This window comes from Halichoerus grypus, chromosome 12 (genome assembly GCF_964656455.1).
Source record: "Halichoerus grypus chromosome 12, mHalGry1.hap1.1, whole genome shotgun sequence".
In the NCBI taxonomy this organism is placed as follows: Eukaryota; Metazoa; Chordata; class Mammalia; order Carnivora; family Phocidae; genus Halichoerus; species Halichoerus grypus.
This window is the reverse complement of record NC_135723.1, coordinates 55,803,825-55,828,250: the sequence shown is the minus strand read 5'-3', so window position 1 is coordinate 55,828,250 and position 24,426 is coordinate 55,803,825. Positions and strand designations below refer to the sequence as shown.

The 24,426-nt window shown below is 36.2% G+C and overlaps 1 protein-coding gene across 1 annotated transcript in view; it reads right to left on the bottom strand.

The window, feature by feature from the left end:
- Positions 1-19,258, bottom strand: part of STK31 (serine/threonine kinase 31) — an 80,783-nt gene extending 61,525 nt beyond the window's left edge. Inside the window, exons 1-6 of the mRNA XM_036112474.2 lie at positions 19,219-19,258; positions 19,080-19,132; positions 11,502-11,600; positions 7,128-7,202; positions 5,096-5,254; positions 2-360 (exon numbers count right to left, since the gene is read on the bottom strand). Coding sequence (XP_035968367.2) covers positions 2-360; positions 5,096-5,254; positions 7,128-7,202; positions 11,502-11,600; positions 19,080-19,132; positions 19,219-19,246 — 773 coding nt within the window. The 5' untranslated portion in view covers positions 19,247-19,258. The remainder of the gene's footprint in view (position 1; positions 361-5,095; positions 5,255-7,127; positions 7,203-11,501; positions 11,601-19,079; positions 19,133-19,218) is intronic.
- Between the last annotated feature and the right edge of the window lie 5,168 nt (positions 19,259-24,426).

The window sequence follows — 24,426 nt, the reverse complement described above, 5'->3', positions numbered from 1 at the left end:
CTTTGGAAATGTCACATGATTTCCTGCATCATTTTCATTCTTCAGGTCAAGAGTCATCCTCCCCCTTAAGCGCCCCTTTGGCCGGGTGAAGGCTGACTGGTTTGATCTATGCCCCCATGAGGGAATGGGGCTTTTGAGGTTCCTGAGGACAAGCTGACCAGGATCTGATTTTTTTTCCTCACAGGTGTTAGTGCTGGAATTGAGCTTGCATTTTTCTGCAAATCCTTTTTTAGCCACCTCCTCCCCTATATCCACACTGCCATACTCAGCCTGAGCAATAACTGTTCCATCTTGATAGGTTGCTTTAATTCTCATTTTTATCTCCTTTTCAAAAATCAAGCTCCCCAAAAAGGTTCTGCCCTAAGAAAGATGGGGGAGGAAAAAAGTTGTAAACCAACTACACCAACATGTTTTTCTTCACTTTATTTTGTTTCTACCCAGTTTTTCAAACAATCATACTCCTTCATTCTGAAAACTCTATAAAAGCACTCTTACCTTGTTATTGGCTATATGCAAATATACTTCTCCATTTGTATGAATATATTCTAATTACACATTTAGAGGAGAAATCTTCCTTTCCAGAAGTAGAATTAATACCTGTATAGGCAGCCATATCTATAAATTTTAAAATGTGTACCAATTAAATACCCTAGCATAATTGTTTTAAACCAAGCAGATGGTGTTGACCACTTTGATCCCAATGAAATGAAATGGTGTCCTGAGGAGTATAGCACATAAAAATGAATTCTGGTATCTAGAAAAGGCACTCAAATTCAACAAAACGTTAAAAATAGTTTTACAGGGGCACCGGGGTGGCTCAGTCAGTTAAGTGTCTGCCTTTGGCTCAGGTCATGATCTCAGGGTCCTGGGATGGAGCCCTGCAACAGCTCCTTGCTCAGTGGGGAGCCTGCTTCTCCCTCTCTCTCTGCCCCTCCCCACCCCCTGCTTGTGCTCTCTCTCAAAAAAAATGAATAAAAAATCTTTAATAAATAAATTAATAAAATAAAAAATACATAGAATTACAAAGAAAATTATTGCACTGTGATACATTTTAACCCCAAGTTAAGAAACCCTGGACCTAGAAGGGTGCATCCGAAAGGGCAGAAGATGGTAAACGGTAAATGCTCATCATTAACCATCCAAAAAAAAAATTTTTTTAATCCACAAACCAAAATAACAAAGTATTTTAAGTTTACAAAAACATGGGCTTTGTAAATCTTTCAAATCATAAAATTTTTAAATACACACATCCTGAGAGGCTTGAATTTACCAAGAATACCAATATAGATAGCAAAGATGGTTCAAAAGGCATCACCAACAAATGAGATCAAGCAAACAAAGCTAACCAACTCAAAATATAGTTCATAGAAATATATCAGATTAAGATTTCGATCAATCAGAATGTGGTTTTGGGTTAACCTCTTTCATACAAAAACCCTTGGTTTCAACAGATGTAACAATGTTGGGGTTCAGGAGCAAATGGTCAAGAAAGAATTTTTGAGATGTCTTCTCAAAAGGTGGTTTTATTAAAGCATGGGACAAGATCCATGGGCAAAAAGAGCTGCACTGGGGTCATGAGGAGTGGCCCATTATATACTTTCAAATTGGGAGGGGGTCAGGGAAAGCGTAACTCTCTAAGGAATTTGGAAGCAAGGTTTCCAGGACCTTGAGGGGCTAGCTGTTGTTAGGAAAAGGTCATTTGCTACTGTCTAGTAAAACCTTAGTCATGAGACCCTTCAGATGTCTATCAGTGGGCCATACGCTTGGAGGATGATTGCTAACATGTATCTTGGGGGGAAGGGGTGGGTAGAGATAAAGGAAGTTTCCAAAGGAATTTTTACATGTTAAAGGAGACTTGCAGGATTTTGGAAGTCAGGCTAATGTGAAGCTAAGGTTGCCTTTTGCTTTTAGCAAAGTATTAACATGGAGGCAGCTGAGTTCCTAGAGGAAGGGCACTCTGCCTGTCTCAAGGACTTGTCAATGGCTGTAAATTTTAAGGAAATTTAATTTTTTTTCCTTTGCCTTTGTTCACATCATCACCGTTATGCTGAAAGTCTATCTAAAATCAAGTACAACTTTCTACTCCTAACCAATGTTAATGGAAGTGACAGTGTCTGAAAATTATTGCTGAAATATGTAAAATTCTTAATATTTCAAGAAATTCTGTCTTTGGGCAACATATGTATTTAAGTGGAAATAATCTACTTTCCACAAGAGTTCTAATTACCTAAAGCTGAATGCTCTAAAGGCATACTACTCCTTGTTTAAAATATGTTATGCAAAAATCTGATTTTTAGACTTTTCCCTGAAGTCAAATTCCATTTAGTTATTGTCACCAATCACATTTAGTTGTTCAACAAAATTCTCCCTGAATTATACATAATCACAAAGACAGAACCCTAAACTTGGAATAAATTCTAAGTTCTCCTAAATTCTAACAAAAAGAATGACCAAGTAGATGATACATGGATTTTTTAATATTATACTTTACCATAAAAATATATATTCTACATATTCTTTTTTTAAATGTCAAATATTTAATTTTTATAGTGAGAAATGTGTTATAGTTCCCATTAAATCTTGCATGCCGGAAAGAGAGATCTATTTATTTATTTTTAAAACATAGTTAGGTATTTAAAAGGCATAAATAAGATTTATCTTTTAAATAAATCTGGTCATTGGGGCGCCTGGGTGGCTCAGTCATTAAGCATCTGCCTTCGGCTCAGGTTATGATCCCAGGGTCCTGGGATCGAGTCCCACATCGGGCTCCCTACTCCGCGGGAAGCCTGCTTCTCCCTCTCCTACTCCCCCTGCTTGTGTTCCTGCTCTCACTATGTCTCTCTCTGTGAAATAAATAAATAAAATCTTTTAAAAAAATAAAATAAAAATAAAATAAAATAAATAAATAAATCTGGTCATTGTTTTAGAATACAGAGCTTTCAATGATTAAAAAAGGATGATGTCATTTTTCTAAGACATATCTCATTGTGTTTCCCAAACTGGTAAGCTTTATTCAAAACCAAGAAAGCATCACTTGCTTTCTATTTTAATTTACCTAATCTTGTCTGGATATATTAGAAAACAGGCTAAAAAGTCTTTAATCTTTCAAACCCAAATTCCAATCTCTAGGCTCTCATTCCCTGATTCTACATAAAATTTTCAAAATAAGGAAGGCATTTAGGGCATAAATCTTCATGTGATCTTCAGCATTTGTAACCACTATTCTGAGTATCAATTTCAACTGTGCTATAACATGGGTATCAAAGTGTTGGTTTAAAACGTACTGAGGGTATTTTAGTGCCTAGGTCACCCTCTGGAAGTGTCTCTCCTCTCTCTCTCTCTCTTAAACTAAATCCCTACTATTCATTCATTTGTTCAAATGCTAGATAAACAGCTACAGGGGAATGGGCGGTGGGTATTAGCAAAGACTCTAGATAGGAAATTATATTTGAGCCTTGAGCTGAGAATTAACCGCTAAACATGGGCTTCCTAAGCAGAGACATTCAAGAGTAACTATTTTCTTCCAGAAAACAGCTAATAGTCTTTTTACCGAACATAAGCATGCAAATACAAATAATACCACCTGTAAAGAATCTATGACGCATACAAAACATTCCCAATAACTAAAGTTTACTCCTCAGTTCCAAAACTAACTTTTAAAAATGACCTTTTATTCTTGATTCATATTTGTTTCAATCAACATAAATTTTGTATCACCTTACCATGAGAACAGCAACAGACTTGAGTTCCAGCCCTCACCCAGCCATAATTAGCTTCATGACTTTAAATACTTAGTCATGTAATTGTTCTAGACCAGATTTCTTTATAAAATAACAGAGTGAGAGCAGAGGAATTCTAAGGTCACTAAATGTAAGATTCTAGGGTTCTAGGCATACAAGAAATTCAAAACAAGCCCCTACCTTGGTCAAAACATCTAGATTAAAGGAAAACATAAAAAACTTCAGATTTTAAACCAGAAATTTAGGGGTGTAATTTTACAATAATATCTATGTACTTCTGAAAGTCTGAGTTCCAAGTACAGAAATGTTTTTTATAAGTAACTATACTGCAGACAAAACTATGCCCAACAACCTCCAAGATTCTCAAAACAAAACAAACAGAAAAAAAGAGGCAAAGAGGTTTGTGAATTTTACTATTCCACATAAGTCATTTGAGCTGCTAAATAAAAAAATGCAAATCTGGGGGCGCCTGGGTGGCTCAATCGTTAAGCGTCTGCCTTCGGCTCAGGTCATGATCCCGGGGTCCTGGGATCGAGCCCCACATCGGGCTCCCTTCTCCACGGGGAGCCTGCTTCTCTCTCTCCCACTCCCCCTGCTTGTGTTCCCTCTCTCACTGTGTCTCTCTTTGTCAAATAAATAAATAAAAATCTTTAAAAAAAAAAATGCAAATCTGATTACTTAGCAATAATATCTCAACAGCATTAACACGCACCAAAAGAACATGATTATTGCACAGATTTAAAAGGAGGTAGAATTCCCATTAAGACTACCCCTGAAATTATCAGATGGCTGCCAGAATTAGGTTACTAACCCAAACTTTAATGGAAATGGATACAAACTAGAATCTATGGATACAAACTAGAATCTAGATAGAACATCATTGAAAACTACTACACCAAACAGTATGAACCCTTGCCAAAATGATAAAAATCTGATTAATTCACAACTCCACTAATTTCAGTTTTGTGATATTTATGGCCAGGGCTAGGTTAAAGATCACTTTTATGTAATAAATACTGCCTCAAAAGCAAGTCTCCATTATAAGAGACTCTTCTAAGCTTTCACATGAGAAGATACTATTTACACTTATTATGTAAATATATACACATATACAACTCTGATCATCACGAATGTTTACCTAGCAAAGATGAGTACAAATAATTGCTTTTGAATCATTATATAATTCATATTTTAATTACATAATTACTTTTAATTATTCTATAATTCGTATTTTTCACTAATTTATACAGGCTTTTATATTTTAAAAAATCAGCAGAATTTAACTACATTTATATTTTGTGTCAAATACATAGCTTTACTTCCATTAACAAAAATATTTAAAATCTGTGACTTGCCTGATCGAACTGGGTAACTTCTTGGCCAGAAGGAATCTGTAGTCCCCAAAGTCTATATTTTTTGGCAACACTAGAAAATTGCAGATCCAAAGGAATCTCAACTATATCAGATCGATTTAGAATTTCAGTATTTCCATAGTCAATGTATCTCACCAGACACTGGGAAAAAATGAGACAAATACTAAGACGGAACTTAGATTAAACATCTCCAAAGAAACCATCAATTTGCTGCTTTCTGTTAATTACCTGTAATTACCTCAGGGCATTTTACCTCAAATTGATAAAATGTATTTAGAAACAAGACCTCCAACAATATCTTCAGAATAAAGAAAATCCATGGTCCATGAGATCCCAGTAATCTCTGTTTGGTACTAGTTAACTAATAGTATTAGTTACTTATACTAGTTCCAACAGTACCATTTCTCATTATGGTTGTTTTTTTTTTTAAACAGCTAGTAAATAAACATAAATCTATGAAGCTTATGGCTTCTTGTATCTCGAATGTTAAAATCAATTAACATTCCTAAATTCAAGTTGGAAACAGTAAAATCTGAAAAGAAAGGCAAAATTATCAAACTTCCTTGGGTAAAATTAAACCCATCCCAGGTGTTTGACCTAGGAAATGTATCAAAGTCACCCTCACATCCAGCTCTACATTTAGAAAGTAAAAAGAAAAGGAGCTTATCACAAGGTCAAAAGCCATCTTGCCCCTGAATTTAAAAAAGTTAAACCCAAGAGGCGCCTGGGTGGCTCAGTCGGTTAAGCGGCTGCCTTCAGCTCAGGTCATGATCCCAGAGTCCTGGGATCAAGCCCCACATCAGGCTGCTTAGCAGAGCCTGCTTCTCCCTCTCCCTCTGCTGCTCCCCTTCCTTGTGCTCTCTCTCTCTCTCTGTGTCAAATAAATAAATAAAATCTTTAAAAAAAAAAAGTTAAAGCAAACACAATATATCATCTCCAGTTGTCAAACTGTGAGGAAAACATCTAATTAGAAAGGTCTATTTCACTAAGATAAACCATTACCTTGGACAGTAATAAATCATGAAATTTTTCTTAAAAAGTTATTCTGAGCATTACTCAAATTGTTTCATCTTATCATCTCCTTATTACACTAAGAAAAATATCTATAAAATATATACACATGAGAAAATATTTTAAGTCCAGTAAAGCAGATACAGGAAAAAACAGTAAAGGAAAGCTTACAGAGATGCTTTTACACAGCCTGCAATATGCAATTGCCACCAGCTATTCAGAATCTCATCTCCACAAATCCCCTTAAAATCTCCCTCAAGTTCATAATGTAAAAACTCAAATAGCTAAACACAAAGAAAATTCATCACATTTAACCAAAGCATTAAAAGCAGCAAGTCAATCGTCATCAACAATATGCAAATCAACTAAGCAAAAGATAAAAAGAACTTCTTAAGGACAGATCAAATGTTCTTTTCTTACTCAATCTTAATAGATGAACTTTTTTTTAAAGTTATTTAGCAAGAACCAAACATGATGATTAAGAACCATTGGTAAGTAGGGGCGCCTAGGTGGCTCAGTCAGTTAAGCGGCTGCCTTTGGCTCAGGTCATGATCCCAGGGTCCTGGGATGGAGCCCGCATCAGGCTCCCTGCTCAGTGGAGAGTCGGCTTCTCCCTCTCCCTCTGCCTGACTCTCTGCCTACTTGTGCTCTCTCTCTGTGTGTCAAATAAATAAATAAAATCTTTAAAAAAAAAAAAAAGAACCATTGGTCAGTAAACATAATCTACAAATTATGTAATCTACTCTTGGACAATCTTCGGTGATTATATGACAACTTAAATTCAGAAGAATATTCCTGAATCTGACCTGGATTTTTTTAAGCAATACATTTCTTTTCTGTTCACTAGGGGGAAAAAGAAATGTTTAATCAATTTATAAGTTCAATTGAACCAGATCTTATTACTACTATGTATAAGCAATGAAGGGCTAAATAAGCATCAAATTTTGGAGCCAAAATAATCATTATTCAGGGCAAAAAAAAAAAACTGAACACTTGTTCCTGCCTTTTCATCACTGATGATTTTCAATACTTTGCATCTGTACCAACATTTATCTTCAGAAAATAATCCACCATAAATCTATAAAGAGAAAAAGAAAGTAAAATTATTTAGCATTTTAATGATTCAAAGCTTGTTAAGTAGATGAGAATAATGGTTAGCATTTATTAAGCACTTACTATTGGGCAATAAGCACTTTATATATAATAACTTATTTTATTCTCACAACCATAACAGGCAGATACATTGTGTTCACCATTATATGCCCAAAGTCATAAGCCAGTAAGCAACAGAACCAGGATTCAAAGTCAGGCAATTTGACTCCAGAGTCCATAATGCAATTCTGCTTCCCCCCCCCCCAAAAAAAGAGGAAAGACATAAAAACAAAATTCAAAAAAAAGTATAAGCAATCAGAGTCTTAAAATCATGCTGTTTTAATGTCTAAAGACATAAATGGTACAATTAATTATTCTTAAAATATAAACATGCCAAGTACATGCCACTTAAGTCTAATTCTCAACCATTGGGATCCACGTGTCCTACCAGCCAAGAAAGATTTTTATACTTTTTACTTTATATATAAAGACTCTAGTGCTATTAAATGGATAAAATTAGATAATATCCTTAATACTGAATTTTCATTTAAGTTTATATTTTAATTTAATTATGTTTAATTTAAAAAACAAAGGAAAATTTACATACTTATGTCAATTTCTCAACCTCAGCACTATTGACATTTTGGGACAGGATAATTCTTTGGCAGGGAAAGGGGTCAGGGGCTCTCTCTGTCCTGTGCACTATAGGATAGTTAGCAGCATCTCCCTTGGCCTCTACCTAGATGCCAGTAGCACCCCCTCCAGTTGTGGCAACCAAAAATGTCTCCAGACATTGCCAAATATCACCTGGGGCAAGTGTGGGGGATACAAAATCACCCTAGGTTGATAACCACTTTAAATCATACATTCTCAATGGGGTAAATCTTATTCCCAAGGAGTGAAAACTGGTTCAGGGGTGGGGGGTGTCTTCAATATTACAATGGTTTGTATCCCTTCAAAGTTGACAACTGACACCTGACAACATAAACAGATATACAGTGTATCTGTGGTGTTAACATGTCTTGAGGGGAGGAGAACCATTAGGGAAAAATGCCTTAGAAGGGCATAATGAGGGGCACCTGGGGGGCTCAGTAGTTAAGCGTCTGCCTTCGGCTCAGGTCATGATCCCAGGGCCCTGGGATCAAGCCCCACATCGGGCTCCGTGCTCGTCGAGAAGTCGGCTTCTCCCTGTCCCACTCCCCCTGCTTGTGTTCCTGCTCTCGCTATCTTTCTCTCTCTGTCAAATAAATAAATAAAATCTTTAAAAAAGAAAAAAAAAGGGCATAATGAAAGGCTGAGGAACACTGATTTAAGTGAAGTATAAAAATTACTTTTAGGTGTATCTCTGAGGTAGGACAAATTCAGAGATTCTGAAGCAAAAGACATATACATATTAAAATATAAAAATCCTCAACTCCCCAAAGCAACAAAGTACAAATCAATTCAGACAAAATGGATATCTAACAAAGCAAATGTTACAAAGGACAGGTGTGTTCAATTAGCACTTAACTCTGGTTCCCTCAGCTAACACTCAACAACTGGCAGTCAAGAGAGGACACAAATGGCATGGTACACTCTCCCAACCATCTAACTACATTTTTCAGCAAGCAAAAAGGTTTAGTAGCAAAACAGCTGATAATCAACAGCCTTAATCAATTTCAAACTCTGCAAAAGGTCACATCACCTTTAGTTAAGACTTTGTAATAATACGCCATTAAGTTTAACAATTCAATATAAGACAAGTGACAGGGCGCCTGGGTGGCTCAGTGTTAAGCATCTGCCTTCGGCTCAGATCATGATCCCAGGGTCCTGGGATCAAGCCCCGCATTGGGCTCCCTGCTTGGTGGGAAGCCTACTTCTCCCTCTCCCACTCCCCCTGCTTGTGTTCCTGCTCTCGCTATCTTTCTCTCTGTCAAATAAATCAATAAAATCTTAAAAAAAAAAAGACAAGTGACAGAAATGGGGTATAACTGCAACCCAGTCTAGGTAGGGGTGGAGATACTTAGAAATCCAGAAATAGAGCTGGGACTCAACGAAGTTGAAGAATCTGAAGTTCTTGACTCTGTTAGTGTGAATAATCACAACCATCATAAATACAAGTCTATCCCAAAGAGATTTGTCTTTAAAACACAGAGAGTCACCTGGGTGGCTCAGTCAGTTAAGCATCTGCCTTTGGCTCAGGTCATGATCCCGGGGTCCTAGGATCAAGTCCCACATGGGGCTCCCTGCTCAGCGGGGAGTCTGCTTCTCCCTCTCCATCTGTGCTCTCTCTCTCACAAGTAAATAAACAAAATCTTTAAAAAATAAATAAATAAATAAATAAATAAAACACAGTCACAACCATATATTCACTCCCATTGTCCCTGGTTCCAATCTGTTCTCTCACAGCTCCACTATTTATAGCCCATGACCTGCCTACATGATGAGAGGAAGAGAACCAGTCAATCACTATGGAAAATTTATAAAGTATAATCCATTCATAAGTAACCAGAGGTGGCTGAGTAATCATTTATAATAAGAAATCCATTATTTAAACTAGTTTGAATTTTTTGTAAAGCAAGTATTTTGCATTCAACAGAGGAAAAGTGGTTATGTCTTAATTTGTAACACTACTAAACACAGTTATAGGCTACAAAGATGCTTTAAAAAAAAAAAAAACTAAAAATTTACAAATTACACTCCCTTATCCATTCTAATGTTCAGCTACATTCTTTCCTTCTAATTTCTTTTTACATATTTTTATATATACCATTGGGGTTTTAATTATTTTAAAATAAAAATAGAAGCAAATTATTAAAAGAAAATCAAAGTACATCAAAAAGGATAAACGATAAGACTTCCTTCCCAACACTCAACATGGACTGCTGAAAATAATTTTACATTTACACTAATTTTACATATATGCTAAGATATATTTGTTTTTTATTTACACAAATGGGGTCATCTTACATACACTATTTTAACCACCTAATTCCATATCAAAATATAAAACCTAGCCCTCTCATTTAAATAACCAGAGCTGGGGCGCCTGAGTGGGTTGAGCATCTGCCTTCTGCTCAGGTCATGATCCTGGGGTCCTGGGATAGAGCCCCACGTGGGGGGGTCTCTGCTCAGCAGGGGAGCTGCTTCTCCCCTCCCTCTACCCCTTCCCAACTCTTGCTCACACGCTCTTTCTCTCTCTCTCTCTCTCTCTCTCAAATAAATAAATCTTTTTAAAATAAATAAATAACCAGAGCTTTGAGCTGGGTAATGCAAACAAGGCATTCATGGCACAAAATTTAAAGAGGCACTCACTCTTGCCTTAGAGTGCCTCCTTAAATTTTAATTTTAATTTAAATGCCTCCTCATCACTCTCATACTTTGCTGGTAAGAATGAAAACTGGTTCAATACTTTGCCAAACTATTTGGCCAGTATCTACCCAAGTAAAACATGCCTACTGTATGACTTAGCAATTCTACTCCTAGATATATACTCAAAAGAATTAAGTTAATACATCCAACAAAAGCCTATGTAAGTATTTCATAGTAGCTTAATTCACAGCAGCCAAAAACTGCGAACAATCCAAATGCCCATCAAAGGACAATAAATTGTGGTGTATTTACACAATGAAATCTGCATAGCTTAAAAAAGAACAAACTACCAATACACAAGTACGCACAATAATATGGAAGAATCTCAGAAATTCTGTTGAACTAAAGAAACCAGATATACACAAAAGAGTAAATACTGTATGATTTAAGAACAAGCAAATGAATCTATGGTGACAGAAGTCAGAATAATAACTAACTCTTGTTAGAGGGACTACTGTCCAAGAATTGACTGAGAAAAGACCTGCAGGCATTTTTCAGGAAGATGGAACAGTATCTTGATCTGGCTGGTGATTATATAGATGCAAACATACGTAAAAATTCATGAAGTTGTACAGCTAAGACATGAACACATTACTGTATTTAAGTTATACCTCAATTTAAAAAAAAAGAGAAAAAGATCATCAAACTCTTCTCCATAAAGATTACTTTTACAGATTTTTTTGTCAATCGGTATCAAAGGCAAGGATTCTATCTTGTTCACCACTGTATTATCAGTGCTTACGACAGTACCTGGTACATAGCATATAGTCCGTAAGTATTTCTGAAAGAATAAATTTACTATGACTACAGTTTACATAAGTTCTAAAAATCTGCCTCTTCTTTTCAAATACATCAAAAATTCCAACAATTATAAAATCTAAGACATAAAGCTATCAAGAGGGATGGAATAATTATATCCAAGAATATGGCTCACCTTCTTTGGATCAAGATTCCCAAAAACTGAATTGGCATGGGGACAAACTTCAGACAATGAGCAACCAATCTTCATAATGTCCTTATTCCTACTCATACTCTAGAAGAAAGAATAGCTACATTATAAGATTCAGTAAATTATTATTGGACAGTGTTATATAATTGAGAGTTCTTTTTTTTTCTTTAAGATTTATTTATTTATTTGACACAGAGAGAGAGATAGTGAGAGAGAGAGCACAAGCAGGGGGAAGCGGCAGGCAGGCAGAGGGAGAGGGAGAAGCAGGCTCCCTGCCAAGCAAGGAGCCTGATGCGGGGCTCAATCCCAGGACCCTGGGATCATGACCTGAGCCAAAGGCAGCGGCTTAACCAACTGAGCCACCCAGGTGCCCCTATAATTGAGAGTTCTATTAGACTAATACTTAAAAGATTTTGGAGCTTTAGAAATTAAATCAAATTCTTACAGCAGTATTTTTCATAATCCAAATGAGTTCTTTATAAGAAATGGTTCTAGGTATAGAAAATTTTTACTTTGCAGTGAGTTCAAATTACTTGGAATTCAAACTAAGATACCAAATACTATTAAATCATAAGAGGAGGTAACTTTAAACAACTACCTCTGGATTGTACTTTAGATCAAATTCTAATTGCTCAAAATGGACAGTATATTTTAGTCAAATGACGTGAGTCTTCTCATATACTTGTTATCTTATAAAGGAAACAGATGTAAAAAAATTCAAAATGTATAATAATGTATAATCCTCTATACACAAATCCTGCAATCTAGTTAAATAAAATCATTTCTCATGGATATAGGCTAACAATTTGAAACTCCTTTAGGTGTACACTAGGATTGAACAAATAAGTAAATATACCACAGATAATGAGAGCCGGGAGGAAGAAATTACAATCAAGGGGGAAAGGCTAGTTATGAGCCTACACCGTTAGATTAGAATTGGAAGGTATTCGTATGAATTCATAGTATGCGTGTATGTGTGTGTTTACATGTTTGTGTGCATATATATGCATATATGAAAGGAAGACACACAAAAATATAGATGTGTATATGTGTAAGTTTTTATACATATATATTTCCCAGCTCCGTCTGCTGAGAGGGCCTAAAAGCAATGACACTCCAGGACCAATAAGAACACTCAGGGCCCAGATCTTGATTTCTAAAACACCATTCTCCAACAAAAGGAATCAGAGTTCCTTGGAGAGTGGTAGATTTCAGGACTAGGACAGGGAAATAAAAGATGATCCTGGAACTTCTGGTGGTGCCAGAAAGTAAAGAAATGTTCAAAAATGAAATGGGGACATGTTTAAAGGGCACAGCAGCCAATGTGAACAATCTCTTGATACCCAAAGCTAGAACAATTCAAACAACAAAATAGTGGTAGTATTGGATTATAACCCATGGAATAAATAGCCATGAGTCTATACTAATTTAAATAATTGAATAAATGAGTGGAGAAGATACAGCTCTTCCTTACAGAAGAATTCCAACTAATAAATGCAGAAGGAATGAGAGAAATAGAAAATAATTAGGCAAAGACCATAGTAATAAATAATAAAATTTGTGGATGAAAAGTTGAAGGAAAACAAGATTAGATAATCTCAATGTATCTCCCTCTAAAGCATTTATTAACTACAAAAGAACAGTAACTTTCAAGTGAAGAAACCCAGCAGTGAGCACCTTAACCAAGTGGAGCAAGCTCAACATCATCAAAATGATGTATCAATATCATGAATCCCCAATATGATACACTAACAAGGACATAGTATCACTTCTGTAGTATTACTGCTAATCTATTTATGAAAAACCATCAAATAAATCTAAACTGAGGGATATTCTATAAAATAACTGACCAATACTCATCAAAAATGTCAGTCATGAAAGACAAGGATAAATAAAAGAACTATCAAAAGCCGGAGGAGACTAAAAATACATGACAACTAAATACAATGTGGGATCCTGGAACAGAAAAAAGGCAATGAAAAAAACAGCTGAAATCTGAATAAGGGCTGAGTTAATAGCACGATACCAATGTTAATTTCCTGGCTTTGATAACTGTATTATGGTTATGCAAAATGTCAGCAGTAAGGGAAGCTAGATGAAGAATATAAAGAAAGACTGTACTAACAAAACGACTGACACGTGAAAAAATTCTCAACATCACTTGGCATCAGGGAAATACAAATCAAAACCACAATGAGATACCACCTCACACCAGAGTGGCAAAAATTAACAACTCAGGAAACAACAAATGTTGGCAAGGGTGCAGACAAATGGCAACCCTCTTACACTGTTGGTGGGAATGCAAACTGGTATAGCCCACTCTGGAAAACAGTATGGAGGTTCCTCAAAAAGTTAAAAATAGAACTACCCTATGATCCAGCAATTGCACTATGAGGTATTTACCCAAAGGATACAAAAATACAGATTTAAAGGGGCACATGCACCCCAATGTTTATAGCAGCAATGTCACAAAAGCCAAAGTATGGAAGGAGCCCAGATGTCCATCAACAGATGAATGGATAAAGGTGATATATATATATACATACATATATATATATATATGTACACCCATATATATGTATGTACATACATACACACACACACACACACACACACACACACACTGGAATATTACTCAGCCATCAAAAAATGAAATCTTGCCATTTGCAATGACGTGGATGGAACTAGAAGGTATTATGCTAAGCAAAATAAGTCAGAGAAAGACAAATACCATATGATTTCACTCATATGTGGAATTTAAGAAACAAAACAGATGAACATAGGGGAAGGGAAGGAAAAATACAATAAGATAAAAACAGAGAGGGAGGCAAACCATAAGAGGCTCTTAATCACAGGAAACAAACTGAGGGTTGCTGGGGATAAGTGGAATGGGGTAACTGGGTGATGGGCATTAAGGAGGGCACATGAAGTAATAAGCACTGGGAATTATAGAAGACTGATGAATCAATGAACTCTACCTCTGAAACTAATAATACACTATATGTTAACTAAACTGAATTTAAATAAAAAAAATTTTTTAAAAAGACTGTACTAATTTTACGAACATCCTGTAAGTCTAAAGTTATCCCAAAATAATTAAATATATATATATGTTCTTAAAAAATATATCAGCAAAATATTCAGTAAGGCTAGAAAGAACATGATTATCTCTGATGACTGAAAAGAAACTCTGAAAGATGTCGTGATGAGTATCAGTATCACCACAGAGTAAAAAAGGGAACTGAATTTAAACTGATCCAAAACACATTACAAGCAGCCTTTGTGAATAAAACCCCAGAATTAACTCTCTCAAGTTCAGAATACACCAAAATATTCTGCATAATTAGATCTTATAGCTATCTGGACTAAAATAAATGGAAGCTCTTTCTTTCAAATAAAGGTGAAGGTCAAACACTTACGATTCCTTCAGCTGCTACTCATCCCACTGGGCCTACCAAAAATTCTGCAGTGTACTCATATAAGTGGCTTATAGGGCAGAAATCCAGTGGCAGAAAAGCAGAGAATAGACATGAGCAGATCTTCATCTTGATCTGCCTCCACATATTAGTAAATCTCTATTTATTCTTTATTTATAGCTATTCCAACTCCAATCAAATTTTACAATTTGTGCATCTGCCTTTGGCTCAGGTCATGATCCCAGGGTCCTGGGATGGAGCCCCATTCCGTCGGGCTCCCTGCTCAGTGGAGAGCCTGCTTCTTCCTCTGCTGCTCCCCCAGCTTGTGCTCTCTCCCTCCCTCTCAAGTAAATAAAAAAATTTTACAATTTGCTTCTTGAAATAATCATTCAATTCATGTGAATGCCACTAGTAGTTTTAACCCTTAATCTCATCCATTTATAACATGTTTCCTAACTTCTTAAAATGTTTACATTTCTACAAGTCCTCAACTTCGTGGCTGAAATAAGAGGTTGGCAAATTTTGGCCTCTGCCACTTGATTTGGTAAATAAAGTTTTAATGGATCACAGCTCCATCTATTTGTTTACGTACTATCTATGGATGCCTTTGCACTACAACAGCAGAGTTGACAGAGTTGAATAGTTGCTATAGACTATATGGCCCACTATCCTTAAAATATTTACTATCTAATCTTTTACAGGAAAAGTTTGCTGACTCCTGGTTTAAATAATAGCTCCAAATTCAATCAACAGCTTCACATAGCAGTCAGTTGAAATTAAAGTTTATAGCTGCACTGACCAATCACAACAGCCAATACCCACTTTAAATAGAGCTGGTCTGATTTGAGATATATAAGTCTAAAATACATACCAGACTTCAAAACATAATATGAAAAAGGAAAATTAAACATCTATAAATATATCTGTGCTGACTGCATTTTGAAATATTTTAGATATACTGAGTTAAATAAAATATATTTAATAAAACTGATTTCACCTACTTCTTTTTACTTTTTTATGTCTGCTAAATTTCAAATGACTTATGTGGCTCATGTATTTCTACTGAACAGTGATGATCTAGAAAAATTTTTTTTGTAAGAGATGGGGGAGGGTTAGAGATTTTTTTTTTTTAACTTTGGTATTTTTTTTTTAAGATTTTATTTACTTATTTGAGAGAGAGAGAGAGAGAAGGGTCAGAGGGAGAAGGAGATGCCCCGCTGAGCAGGGAGCCTGATGCGGAACTCGATCCTGGGACTCTGGGATCCTGACATGAGCCGAAGGCAGTCGCTTAACCGACTGAGCCACCCAGGTACCCTTAGAGAGAGAATTTTTTTTTTTAAGATTTTATTTATTTATCTGAGAGAGAGAGCGTGCGCACAACCAAGGGGAGCAGAAGAGGGAGAAGAAGAAGCAGGCTCCTCACTGAGCAGAGAGGCTGATGCGGAGCTTGATCCCAGAACCCCAGGATCATGACCTGAGCCACCCAGACGCCCCTTGAGAATCTTAAGCAGGCTCTACACCCAGCATGGAACCCAATGCGGGGCTAGATTTCACAACGCCGAAACCAAGAGTCCACGCTAAACCGACTGAGTGGCCCAGGTGCCCCTAGAAAATCTTATTTAAGCTATGAGCTTAAACATATTGATCATCTAACCTGGGACACAGCTGCTATTAATACAGTGACAACAGGCAGAGAATATGTGCGCACCCTTTAGAAAATATCTGCATAAGCAGAGACATATTTACCACAAGTTTTCTATGAGTATCAGCCTTCTACGATGTTTTCTATATAGAAGTAAAAACTCTGGGTTAATCATATTCTTCTACAAGTTTTCTTCTCACAAACTCTATTTCCCATATTGCCAAATCATTCCACCCCACAAGAGTTCTTATACCACAGGAAGTATAGACAAATGTCATTCCCTTCCCTCCCACATAATATGTAGTTGACAAAATTAAAAATTAGTGAGTAATTGTATTAGAGGGATTCACCTTCTTAAATTCTGGAACATAAGCATTTTGGTGCTTTGCTTTATATTTAAAACTAAGCAAAGTTATCTGACTTGAAGTCTGACAGTAGGAAATTATAAATGTTCCACTAGTGCTTCCAATTTTATGATGAAAAAGCTTCTGTATCTCAAACTCAGAATTAAGTCATTAAAAAAATGACATTTGAACACATAGTATCTTTTAAGAAACAATATTATAAAAGACCCCTAGATGGGGCTGTAACTTCACAAATACAAGTACCTTGGCATATTCAGTAATTTATGCAGCCTAGATTATTGGTATTAAATTGAGTGTAATTCTGAAACCACAATTATAATCTTGCTTTCTTTTTTAAGTCAGTGTATTATGAGTACACTACTCGTAACTCAGGTAGTAAGTCTCAGCTGTGGCCATTTGTCTTCTAATAATGTCTTGTGTTAAATAATACTAAGAACAATTAGGCACTCTTATATGGAACCAGAAAAGATCCCAAATAGCCAAAGGAATGTTGAAAAAGAAAACCAAAGCTGGTGGCATCACAATCCTGGACTCTAAACTCTATTACAAAGCTGTAATCATCAAGACAGTATGGTACTGACACAAAAACAGACACATAGATCAATGGAACAGAATAGAGAACCCAGAAATGGACCCTCAACTTTACGGTCAACTAATCTTCAACAAAGCAGGGAAGAATATCCAACAGAAAAAGACAGTCTCTTCAACAAATGGTGTTGGGAAAACTGGACAGTCACATGCAGAAGAATGAAACTGGACCATTTCCTTACACCATACACAAAAACAGACTCAAAATGGATGAAAGACCTAAATGTGAGACAGGAATCCATCAAAATCCTTAAGGAGAATACAGGCAGCAACCTCTTCGACCTCGGCCACAGCAACTTCTTCCTAGAAACATCGCCAAAGGCAAGGGAAACAAAGGCAAAAATGAACTATTGGGACTTCATCAAGATAAAAAGCTTTTGCACAGCAAAGGAAACAGCCAACAAAACCAAAAGACAACTGACAGAATGGGAGAAGATATTTGCAAATGACATTATCAGACAAAGGGCTAGTATCCAAAATCTATAAAGAACTTATCAAACTCAACACCCAAGGAACAAATAATCCAATCAAGAAATGGGCAGAAGACATGAACAGACATTTCTCCAAAGAAGACATCCAAATGGCCAACAGACACATGAAAAAGTGCTCAGCATCACTCAGCGTCAGGGAAATACAAACCAAAACCACAATGAGATACCACCTCACACCAGTCAGAATGGCTAAAATTAACAAGTCAGGAAATGACAGATGTTGGCAAGGATGTGGAGAAAGGAGAACCCTCCTACACTTCTGGTGGGAATGCAAGCTGGTGCAGCCACTCTGGAAAACAGTATGGAGGGTCCTCAAAAAGTTGGAAATAGAGCTACCCTATGACCCAGCAATTGCACAACTGGGTATTTACCCCAAAGATACAAATGTGGTGATCCAAAGGGGCACCTGCACCCCAGTGTTTATAGCAACAATGTCCACAATAGCCAAACTATGGAAAAAGCCCAGATGTCCATCAACAGATGAATGGATAAAGAAGATGTGGTGTATATATATACAATGGAATACTACGCAGCCACCAAAAAAATGAAATCTTGCCATTTGCAACGACATGTATGGAACTAGAGGGTATTATGTTAAGCGAAATAAGTCAGTCAGAGAAAGACAATTATCATATGATCTCACTGATATGCCGAATTTAAGAAACAAGGCAGAGGATCATAGGGGAAGAGAGGAAAAAATGAAATAAGACAAAACCAAAGAGGGAGACAAACTGTAAGAGACTCTTAATCTTAGGAAACAAACTAAGGGTTGCTGGAAGGGAGGGAGTGGAGGGACGGGATGGCTAGGTGATGGACATTGGGGAGGGTATGTGTTGTGGTAAACGCTGGGTGTTGTGTAAGACTGATGAATCACAGACCTGTACCCCTGAAGCAAATAATACATTACATGTTAATTTAAAAACTTAAAAAAAAGAATAAGTAGGCACTGAGAATGACAAGGGTATCTATATTCTGGGGTTTTTATTTTTGTTGGGCAGGACCTGGATTAGTGGAGGAAGGGGAGGAAATGGAGGGAGGAGGAAATCAACCAGGCTATTTACCTGGGCCCAAAATGTTACTGCATCTTCCACATGACTTCCAACCACATCTTCAACTAAAACCAAATCAAAATGCAATGAAAATTAGAAATTAATCAAGATCATGTAGCTCTTACATCCAAAAATAATTTTGTGTCAGTACCTTTATTGTAATGCATATCTTCATCCATCTGGACAATTCCTGAAAAACTAAAACAATTCAATACCTTGAATTAAGTTCAATAATCTGTCCATTCACAGTGAATAAAGACTATATAATGTTCGAATTCCTACAAGTATGCTTTGTTCCTAAATAATCAAATTTCAAACTCTATCAAAAATGACCTCAGAGATCTTCTTCAATAATTAATTCAAATAAAATAATTCAAATAAAATTTGAATATACTATATTCTGCAATTTCATCATATACAACCTATCTTTACAACTCTCTCTTCAGCCAAGCTTTTACAAATTTACACTGTAGTGGATATCCAGGCATATTGTGATCAGTTACATAAATCAATACTTCAGAACAATGTGCATATTCTTTAAAAATAATTGATGCCCTCCCAAAAGGAGAGCAGGACTTCTACAATTCAAACAAAAAGAAACACTGCAAATATATAGAGAACAAATGCTTCAGACTGGTAATCAATTTTATTTAAAAGGTACAGTGGTGTCTACTTTTGAAAATACCCTGCAATCAAAGGCTGCAAAATGAATCAAATTTTGCCCTTATTACATCAAAACTAATTTTCATTACATAATATACTTTGCAACTCCAAAATGTTTGAAAATAAATGGTGACTAGTTTATGATTTTATCATTAATACACTAAAATACTGCACTTTACGTGCCTAAGTGTTAGTTCTTTGAAGGAAACTGAAAATACAGACTTTTTAAGAGCTTTAAAAGTTAAGAACAGTGCTACACCAAAGTTTCAAATGCTCGCTAAACTATGGAAAGAGAAAAATTAACTGTGACAGAAAAAAAAGTCAAAGAAAAAATTTTTTATTCTGATTTTTGTTACACCTTAAAAAGTTTTTTTCACATACATTAAGCACCAAGAGTATATCTTCAAAACAAGTATTGTTCCTCCACTAATGGTTAAAAAAAATTTTTTTTTTTAGTTGAGCAAAAAGTTGTAATACCAAGTTGGAATCTGCTTGGAGAGACTACATTTCTCTGGACGCCATTGCCTTAAATTTAGTAAAACTGAAAATGTCTGGAAATCCCAAGAAACTATAGTTTCATCTCAAAAACTTTCCTGAGGAAGGCCAGGAAATGGGCCTCGCCCCATACTTGGGAGACTTAAACGGCAACCATGGGTAAAAGACGGTACTTGAAGCGGCCGCCATCGAACCTACCAAAATGACTACTACTGACCTCACACTTTCCGCCACAGAAGTTCTAGAAAAGTGCCCTCGGCCCCACATACTGGGCCCTCAGCCCTCCGCCTGCCACCGCCGGAGCCGTCAGCCCCCTGCCGCGCACGTGCAAAGACTTACCGCGCGCGCAGAGGCCGCTCAGGGTCTGCGCTGCGCTTGCGCGCACGGCGCTGCGCCATCACCCGTGCTTGCTGGGAGCCGCCGCTTCGTTCCCGTGGTCACAAAGCCTGGGGCCCTGGGCGGGGGCGCGGCGGGGCGGGGGGTGGAGCGCGCTGGGCGGGGCGCGCTGGGCGGGGCCACGCACGTGGAGAGCTTTGCACAGAGTCTGTGCAGGCGAGGGACTTCTGGGCCTCTTCGCACCTCACGAGCTGGCTTGATGGCAGCTTTAATTTACAAGGCTTCAAATTATGACGGAAGATAGTGGTTTGGATTTTATAGTCTTTACTAATTTGCTCACGCTGATTTCGATTTTAAAAGAGCCAAATTAGAACTATCCCCAACACTCGTTTTACAAGATGGAAAGTGAGTTCAGTAAATGAAAATGTAATTTTTAGATTAGTAGCTTTACAAGCATTTCTCAGCCCAACCTTGGCATCAGAGCCTTCTCATGTTGCAGTTTTTTCACGACACTAAGGGACAAAAAGTAATATAGCTTAGCTGTGCAGTTATATGCAGATCTTATACTTTGTGGCAAACCTTGCACAACAGTTGAAAATTATCTCCGTTCATTTTTAGCAGCTTGAAAAAACAAATTTTTTTTTTAGCAGCTTGATTAAGGTATGATTGACATGCAATAAACTGCAGGAACTAACATTGCATAATTTGATAAGTGAGCATATGTATACATCCTCACAAGGTAACAATCATTTCCTTCACACACACCCCCCAAAGTTTCCTCATGCCCCTGTAAAATACTTGGCTTCCCCCACCTACCCCATATGACAGGTTCTGCTTTCCGTCACCCTAAAGTTTGAATTTTCTAGAATTTGATGTTAATGATACCATGCTGCAAGTACATTCTGATTTCTTTCATCAGCCTTAAGATTCATCCATTTTGTCATGTGTATCAACAGTTTATTGCTCCTTATTGCTGAGTACTATTCCATTGCATGAATATAACACAATTTATCTACCTTTTGATTAGACTTTTTTTTAACTTTTTTTTTTTTTTTTTTTAGGTAGGCTCCATGCCCATCGTGGAGCCCAAAACCAGACTTGAACTCACGACCCTGAAATCAAGAGCTGAGATCAAGGGTTAGACAGTTAAGGGACTGAGCCGTCCAGGTGCCCCTTGGTAGACACTTAAGATTGTTTCCAGTTTGGGATTGTTTCAAATAAAGCTGCTATGAACAATCATGTGCAAATCTTTGTATGGGCATATGCTTTCATTTCTCCTGGGTTAATACCTAGGAGTAGAATGGTGGAGTGATATCGTTATGTGTTCAAATTTTTAAGAAACTGGTAGACAGGGTTGTGAGTTCAAATCCCACATTGGGTTCCACACTGGGTGTGGAGCCTACTTAAAAAAAAAAGAAAGAAAGAAAAGAGAAAGAAAAGAAACTGCTAGGCTGTTTTTACAAAGTAGATTTACTATTTTATATGTGCACATATAAAAGTTTAAGAGTTTTTTAAGAGTTCTAGTGGCTCCATATCCTCACCATCATTTTATATGTTCAATGTTTTTAAGCTCAGACATTTATGTACAATGGAATCTCCTTGTAGTTTTAATTTGTATTTCTCTGTTAACTAAAAATGTTGACCATCTTCTAGTGTTTATTTTCCACCCGTACATCTTCTTAGATAAATTGTCTGTTCAAACTTGTTCCCATTTTTTAAATGAACTATTTTCTTACTAAGTTTTGCAGTTCGTTATACTGTGGATATAACTCCTTCAAATTTGCAAATATTTTCTCCCAGTTTGTAGCTTATCTGTTCATTCTCTGAAAATGGTATTTCAAAGAGCAGAAGTTCTTAATTTTTATGAAGTCCAATTTATAAGTTTTGTCTTTTATGGATCATGCTTATGTGTTGTATTTAAGGAATCACCAGAGGGGTGCCTGGGTGGCTCAGTTGGTTAAGTGACTGCCTTCGGCTCAGGTCATGATCCTGGAGTCCTGGGATCGAGTCCCACATCAGGCTGCCGGCTCGGTGGGGAGCCTACCTCTCCCTCGGACCCTCTCCCCTCTCATGCTGTTTCTCACTCTCTCTCTAAGTGAATAGAATCTTTAAAAAAAAAAAAGAAAAGAAAAGAAAGAAGAAATCACCAGCTAACCCAATTCACAAACGTTTTCTATATTTCCTTCTAGAAGTTTTATATGTTTAATTTAGGCTTTGTTTAGATCCATAATCCTTTTTGAGTTCACTTTTGTATAAGATGCAAAGCATGAATCAAAGTGTATATTTTTGCATTTGGACGGCTAGTTTTTCCAGCACCATTTGTTGAAAATGCTATTATTTTTCCATTGAATTGCCTTGACATCAGTGTCAAATATCAATTGACTGTATTTGTGTAGGACTATTTCTGGATTCTCTATTACACTGATCTATTTGCTTTCTTTAATCTTTCTTTAACCACATCATCTTGATTTCTGTAGTTTTATAATAAGTCTTAAAGATAGGTACTGAAAGACTTCCAATCTTATTCTTTTTCAAAATTGTTTTAGCTTTGCAATTCTGTTTGAATTTTAGAATTAACTTGTCAATGTCTACATACACACATGAAGTCTGCTGAGATTTTTATTGGAATTACATTGAATCTATACATCTGTTTGAAAATTGACATCTTAACAATATTGAGTCTTATGATCTATGAACATTGTATATATCCCCATTTATTTAGATATTCCTTTATTTGTCTGAGCATGTTTTGTATTTTTCAATATAAAAGTTTTGTACATCTTTTGTCTAATTTACCCCTAAGGATTTTTTATGCTATTGTAAATGGTATTATTTTCTTAATTTCAATTTCTAGTTGTTTTGTTGTGAGTATATAGAAATATAATTTTTGTACATTGATCTTATTTTCTGCATCCTTGCTAAATTCACTTATTATTTCTAGTGAGTTTCTTTTTTAATATATTTAATAGGATTATCTACATATATGATGTCATATGCAAATAAAGACTTTTACTTTTTTCTTTTCCAATCTGGGTATCTTTTATTTCTTTTATCTTTCTTTATTGCAGTGGCTAGAACCTCCAGTAGGTTGAATAGAAGTGCTGAGAGCAGTCATCCTTGCCAAGTTCGTAATCTTAGGAGGAAAGCATTTGGCTTTCGGCGTTAGATATGATGTTAATTGTGGGTTTTTAGTAAATACCCTTTATCAGATTGAAGAAATTACCTTAATTCTTAGTTTGCTGAGAGTTTTTATCTTGAATGTGTGTTAAATTTTGTCAAATACTCATACACCTATTGAAGTGATCATGTAGTTCTTTTTAGTTGGTTAATATGATGAATTACGTTAATTTTCAAATGTTAAGCCAAACTTCTATTCCTTGGATAACACCCACTCGATCGTGATGTATTTCCTTTTTACATACTCTTGTATTATATTTGCTAAAATTGTTAAGAATGTTTGCATCTATGTTTGAGAGGAATTAATCTGAAACTTTCTTTTCTTGTTATGTCTTCATCTGGTTTTCATATCTGAGTAATGCTGCCCACATAGAGTAAGATGTAAAGAATTCCCAACTTCAATTTTCTGGAAAAGGCTATATAGAATTAGTAATCTTTAATCCTTAAATATTTGATAAAATTTACAGTGCAGCCATTTGGGCCTGGAATTTTCTTTGTGGGAAAGTTATTATGTACAAATTAGTTTCTTTAATTGATATATGGAATAATAGTATACAATACAGTAATCAGGTTATCTATTTATTATTGAATGAGCTTAAGTTTTTGTATTTCAAGAAAATTTATCTATTTCCGTCTAAGTTGTAAAATTCATTGGCATGAAGTTATTTATAACATTCCCTTATTATCC